Here is a 6536-nt window from a genome sequence, read left to right on the forward strand (position 1 = left end):
CCAGATCCCAACATCTGTGAGGATTCTGAACCAGATCCCAACATCTGTGAGGATCCCGGACCAGATTCCAACATTTGTTAGGATACAGGAACAGATCCCAGACCAGATGCCAACATCTGTTGCGATCCCAGAACAGATCCCAATATATGTGTGGATTCCAGACCAGATCCCAACATTTGTTAGGATCCCAGAACAGATCCCAACATTTGTTAGGATCCCGGACCAGATCCCAACATCTGTTAGGATCCCAGACCGGGTCCCAACATTTGTTAGGATCCCGGACCAGATCCCAACATCTGTGAGGATCCCGGACCAGAGCCCAACATCTGTGAGGATCCCAGACCAGATCCCAACATTTGCTAGGATCCCAGACCAGATCCCAACACCTGTGAGGATTCCGGACCAGACCCCAACATCTGTGAGGATCCCGGACCAGGTCCCAACATCTGTGAGGATCCCGGACCAGATCCCAATATCTGTGAGGATTCCGAACGAGATCCCAACATCTGTGAGGGTTCCGAACCAGATCCCAACATCTGTGAGGGTTCCGAACCAGATCCCAACATGTGTTAGGATCCTGGACGGGACCCCGAACAATATTTTTAATTTGTACAACTGTGAGGAAAGGATACTTCATTCCAGCAGTGATGATTCGGACCAATATGTATCTTTTATGTTAAAACAAACTTTAATTTAGAAAGAGATTTAATCCCATTAACATCAAAGAAACAACTTTACAATTATCAGTGGAATAAAGAAAAGTACAGCACAGGAACAGGCCCTTCGGCCCTCCAAGCCTGCGCCAACCATGCTCCCCGTCTAAACTAAAACCTTCTCCACTCAGGCCGTATCCCTCTATTCCCATCCTATTCATGTATTTGTCAAGATGCCCCAGAAACGTCACTATCGTCCCTGCTTCCACCACCTCCTCCGGCAGCGAGTTCCAGGCACCCACTACCCTCTGTGCAAAAAACTTCCCTCGCACATCTCTAATCTTTGCCCCTCCCAACTTAAACCTATGCCCCCTAGTAATTGACTCTTCCATCTTGGGAAAAAGTCTCTGACTATCCACTCTGTCTATGCCCCTCATAATTTTGTAGACCTCTATCAGGTCGCCCCTCAACCTACGTCGTTCCAGTGAGAATAAACCGAGTTTATTCAACCTCTCCTCATAGCCAATGCCCTCCATACCAGGCAGCATCCTGGTAAATCTCTTCTGCACCCTCTCGAAAGCCTCCACATCCTTCTGGTAGTGTGGCGACCAGAATTGAACAATAAATTCCCATCAGGACAAGATCCAGGACACTTCTGCTCAACCCATCAGCATTTGGCAAAACTGTTCATAGAATTTACTGTGCAGAAGGAGGCCATTCAGCCCATCGAGTCTGCACCGACCCTTCGAAAGAACACCATACCCAAGCCCACACCTCCACCCCATCTCCGTAACCCAGTAACCCCCACTTAACCTTTTTTTGGACACTCAGGGCAATTTAGCACGGCCAATCCACCTAACCTGCACATCTTTGGACTGTGGGAGGAAACCGGAGCACCCGGAGGAAACCCACGCAGACACGGGGAGGACGATGCGGACTCCTCACAGACAGTGACCCAGCCGGGAATCGAACCTGGGACCCTGGGGCTGTGACAAAACTGTGCTAACCACTGTACTACCATGCCCCCCCCCCCCCCCCGTGTTGTTCAATTCAAAATCCGATAGCAGACTGCAAGCACGTTAGCATAGTAGTTAGCATGGTAGCATTACTGCCTCACAGCTGCAGGGATCCGGGTTTGATTCCCCGCTGGGTCAGTGTCGGTGCGGAGTCTGCACGTTCTCCCCGTGCCTGCGTGGGTTTCCTCCGGGTGCTCCGGTTTCAAAGATGTGCAGGTTAGGTGGATTGGCCATGCTAAATTGCCCTTCGTGTCCAAAAAGGTTGGGTGGGGTTAATGGGTTATGGTGATTGGGTGGAGGTGTGGGATTGGGTAGAGTGCTCTTTCCAAGGGCCGGTGCAGACCCGATGGGTCGAATGGCCTCCTTCTGCACTGTAAATTTTATGATTAAAACTACAGACACACCTGGCTCCTCCTATTAATTAAATCACCTGCATCCCATCAAGCCTAGTGAGGACTAAATACAATGCCTCATAAATCATCTGCACTCCAGGGAATCTCCAGCAATCACAGCACTATTCCATTAGCTTTTATCTGTAACCAAGTTAGCAGTTGGAATAAATGGTTACCTCACCTTTTACAACTCTTTAATTGCAGCTTTAGCAGACACACTGCCTGTGTGTATTTAAACCAGGGTTTTTAAATGCCATTACTGCAACAAATATAAAAAATGATTTATAACAAGTTCTAACATTATAACATTCGTCAGAACAGGCTGCTGTGGGGGTTGTGGGACGGGGGTGAGGGCGGTGGGGGAGAGGGCGGTGGGGGGCCCTGTCTCCCTTGCGCCCTCGCCCGGCACCCTGAGTTCAGGGTGTTGTGCACCCTGAAGGCTGTCGCTGCTGAAGGCGTTTTCTAGACTAGGCCTCAGGCCTCACTCCCGGTTTTCAGAACACGCCCGAGGTCTTCAGGAGTGCAGGACTCAGCTCCTCTATTAAAGAGAGAGAGAGAGACAGAGAGAGAGAGGGATTGTGAGGGCCTGGGGAAGGAGGGAGATTGGGGAGCCAAACTCCCGGAATAGGGCCTGGGCAGAATTGGTAACAGCATTTCCTCATTGCCCAACTCCCCCCCCCCCCCAAATCTCCCCCACCCCCCTCCCCCAACACCACTGCCTCCGTCACCCCCCCTCACCCTGTGCCTGGATCCTCCTCCCCCTTTCCAGATTATAAACTTATTCGTGGCCGTCATCATGGACAACTTTGACTACCTGACGCGGGATTGGTCGATCCTGGGGCCGCACCACCTGGACGAGTTCAAGCGGATCTGGTCGGAATATGACCCGGAGGCAAAGTAAGATCCCGCGATGTTCAGCAACGGCGGGTGGAGGGGAGGGTGCGGGGAGGGGGGGGGGGGGGGCAGGAGAGCGGGGAGTCGGGGGTGGGAAATGTGGGGACGGGTTCGGGTTGGGGAGGGCGTCATGAGAGCCACGTACCGTCTGACCCGGCCTCCCGGTGAGCAGAATGGTCAATGAAGTTCCAGACAATGGAAGCAGAGTCTTTGAATATTTTTAAGGATGAGGGGGTAGATTTTTAAAAAAAAAATATATTTTATTGAAAATTTTTTCTAAACAACATTTTTCCCTCTTACAAAACAAACGGAACGATAACAAATAGAAATTTTTAACAATACACAAGTAGCAAAACCCCATTATCTATTGACCTGTACTAAACTAACCCCTCCCCCCCCCCCCCCCCCTCCCCCTGGGTTGCTGCTGCTGGTCATCTGTCTTCCCTCTAACGTTCCCCTAGGTAGTCGAGAAATGGCTGCCACCGCCTGGTGAACCCTTGAGCCGATCCTCTCAGGACAAACTTTATCTGCTCCAGTTTAATGAACCCCGCCATATCGTTTACCCAGGCCTCCAGTCCGGGGGGTTTCGCCTCCTTCCACATGAGTAGGATCCTGCGCCGGGCTACGAGGGACGCAAAGGCCACGACGTCGGCCTCTTTCGCCTCCTGCACTCCCGGCTCTTCCGCAACTCCAAATAGAGCTAACCCCCAGCCTGGTTTGACCCGGGCCTTCACCACCCGCGAAATCACTCCCGTCACTCCCTTCCAATATCCTTCCAGTGCCGGGCATGCCCAAAACATATGTGCGTGGTTTGCCCGGCGCAGGATCCTACTCACGTGGAAGGAGGCAAAACCCCCCGGACTGGAGGCCTGGGTAAACGATATGGCGGGGTTTATTAAACTGGAGCAGATAAAGTTTGTCCTGAGAGGATCGGCTCAAAGGTTCACCAGGCGGTGGCAGCCATTTCTCGACGACCTAGGGGAACGTTAGAGGGAAGACACCTCCCACATCTGGGGCGGAATTCTCCCCAACGGCGGGATGTCCGCCGACTGGCGCCAAAGCCGGCGCCAATCAGACGGGCATCACGCCGGCCCAAAGATGCGGAATGCTCCGCATCTTTGGCGGCCTAGCCCCAACATTGAGGGGCTAGGCCGACGCCGGAGGGATTTCCGCCCCGCCAGCTGGCGGAAATGGCGTTTGTTTCCCCGCCAGCTGGCGCGGAAATGCGGCGCATGCGCGGGAGCGTCAGCGGCCGCTGTCATTTTTCCCGGCGCATGCGCGGGAGCGTCAGCGGCCGCTGTCAGTTTCCCGCGCATGCGCAGTGGGGAGAGTCACTTCCGCCTCCGCCATGGTGGAGGCCGTGGCGGAGGCGGAAGGGAAAGAGTGCCCCCACGGCACAGGCCCGCCCGCGGATCGGTGGGCCCCGATCGTGGGCCAGGCCACCGTGGGGGCACCCCCCGGGGTCAGATCGCCCCGCGCCCCCCCCCCCCAGGACCCCGGAGCCGCCCACGCCGCCTGGTCCCGCCGGTAAATACCAGGTTTGATTTACGCCGGCGGGACAGGCAATTTCTGGGCGGGACTTCGGCCCATCCAGGCCGGAGAATCCAGCGGGGGGTCCCGCCAACCGGCGCGGCCGGATTCCCGCCCCCGCCCAATCTCCGGGAGCGGAGACTTCGGCGGGGGCGGGATTCACGGCGGCCAACATCCATTCTCCGACCCGGCGGGGGGGTCGGAGAATGACGCCCCTGTTCTCCACTCCAAAGAACCTGCTCAATCTTGCTCCCGTTATGTGTGCTCTATGTAGCACCTTAAATTGAATCAGGCTAAGCCTGGCGCATGAGGAAGAGGAATTTACCCTGCTTAGGGCATCAGCCCACATACCCTCCTCTATCTCCTCCCCTAATTCTTCTTCCCACTTTCCCTTTAGTTCTCCCACCGACTCCTCCCCCTCTTCCCTCATCTCTCTGTAAATCTCTGACACCTTGCCCTCTCCGACCCACACCCCTGAAAGCACCCTGTCCTGTATCCCCTGTGTCGGGAGCAACGGAAATTCCCTCACCTGTTGTCTAGTAAACGCCCTCACCTGCATATATCTCAAGAAATTTCCCCGGGGTAACTTATACTTTCCCTCCAATGCTCCCAAGCTCGCAAAAGTCCCATCTATAAATAAATCTCCCACCTTCCTAATTCCCAACTGGTACCAGCTCTGAAATCCTCCATCCATTCTTCCTGGGGCGAACCTATGGTTGTTCCTGATAGGGGACCCCACCAGGGCTCCCCGCACCCCTCTCTGTCGCCTCCATTGTCCCCAGATATTCAGTGTTGCCGCCACCACCGGGTTCGTGGTAAACTTTTTAGGTGAGATCGGTAGCGGCGCCGTCACCAGCGCCTCTAAACTCGTCCCTTTACAGGACTTTCTCTCCAGTCTTTTCCACGCCGCTCCCTCACCCTCCATCATCCATTTACGTATCATTGCCACATTGGCGGCCCAATAATAATCTCCCAAGTTCGGTAGTGCCAGTCCTCCTCTGTCCCTACTGCGCTGAAGGAACCCCCTCCTTACTCTCGGAACTTTCCCTGCCCACACAAAGCTCGTGATGCTCCTATCTATTTTGTTAAAAAAGGTCCTGGTGATTAATATAGGGAGACATTGAAATACAAATAAGAACCTCGGGAGGACCATGAGGACCATCATCTTAATTGCTTGCACCCTGCCCGCCAGCGATAAAGGCTGCATGTCCCACCTCTTGAAGTCCTCCTCCATTTGTTCTACCAGCTGTGTCAAATTAAGTCTGTGCAAGGTTCCCCAGCTCCTAGCGATCTGAATCCCCAGGTATCGGAAGTTTCTTTCCACTTTCCTTAGCGGTAAGCCTTCTATCTCTCTACTCTGGTCTCCTGGATGTATCACAAATAATTCACTCTTCCCCATGTTTAGCCTATACCCCGAGAATTCCCCGAACCTCCTCAAAATTCGCATAACCTCTATCATCCCCCCCCCGCTGGGTCCGACACGTATAACAATAGGTCATCTGCGTATAACGAGACTCGATGTTCTTCTCCCCCTCTAATCACCCCTCTCCATTTCCTGGAGTCTCTCAACGCCATGGCCAGAGGTTCTGGGGGGTAGATTGTTGATTGACGAGGGTGAAAGTTTATCCGGGTGAGGGGGTGGGGAGAATGTGCGTGTGAGGCTACAATCAACAGCAGGGGAGGCTCGAGGGGCCAAATGCTCCTCGTTCGTAGGGGAGCAGCGAGACAACATGAATGATACAGCAGGATATAGATCGGTTGGAGACTTGGGCGGAGAGGTGGCAGATGGAGTTTAATCTGGACAAATGTGAGGTAATGCATTTTGGAAGGTCTAATGCAGGTAGGGAATATACAGTGAATGGTAGAACCCTCAAGAGTATTGACAGTCAGAGAGATCTTGGTGTACAGGTCCACAGGTCACTGAAAGGGGCAACACAGGTGGAGAAGGTAGTCAAGAAGGCCTACGGCATGCTTGCCTTCTTTGGCAAGTCATGTTGCAGCTGTATAGAAGCTAATGAATGGCTAAGATAATGAATGGCTTAGATAGGGTG

The 6536-nt window shown here is 53.6% G+C and overlaps 1 protein-coding gene across 1 annotated transcript in view; it reads left to right on the forward strand.

The window, feature by feature from the left end:
• Nucleotides 1-6536, forward strand: part of cacna1fb (calcium channel, voltage-dependent, L type, alpha 1F subunit) — a 224520-nt gene that overhangs the window by 191000 nt on the left and 26984 nt on the right. Inside the window, exons 36-37 of the mRNA XM_072489013.1 lie at nucleotides 2831-2958; nucleotides 6475-6487. Of these exons, the coding sequence (XP_072345114.1) occupies nucleotides 2831-2958; nucleotides 6475-6487 (141 nt within the window). The remainder of the gene's footprint in view (nucleotides 1-2830; nucleotides 2959-6474; nucleotides 6488-6536) is intronic.

This window comes from Scyliorhinus torazame, chromosome 22 (assembly GCF_047496885.1).
Source record: "Scyliorhinus torazame isolate Kashiwa2021f chromosome 22, sScyTor2.1, whole genome shotgun sequence".
In the NCBI taxonomy this organism is placed as follows: domain Eukaryota; kingdom Metazoa; phylum Chordata; class Chondrichthyes; order Carcharhiniformes; family Scyliorhinidae; genus Scyliorhinus; species Scyliorhinus torazame.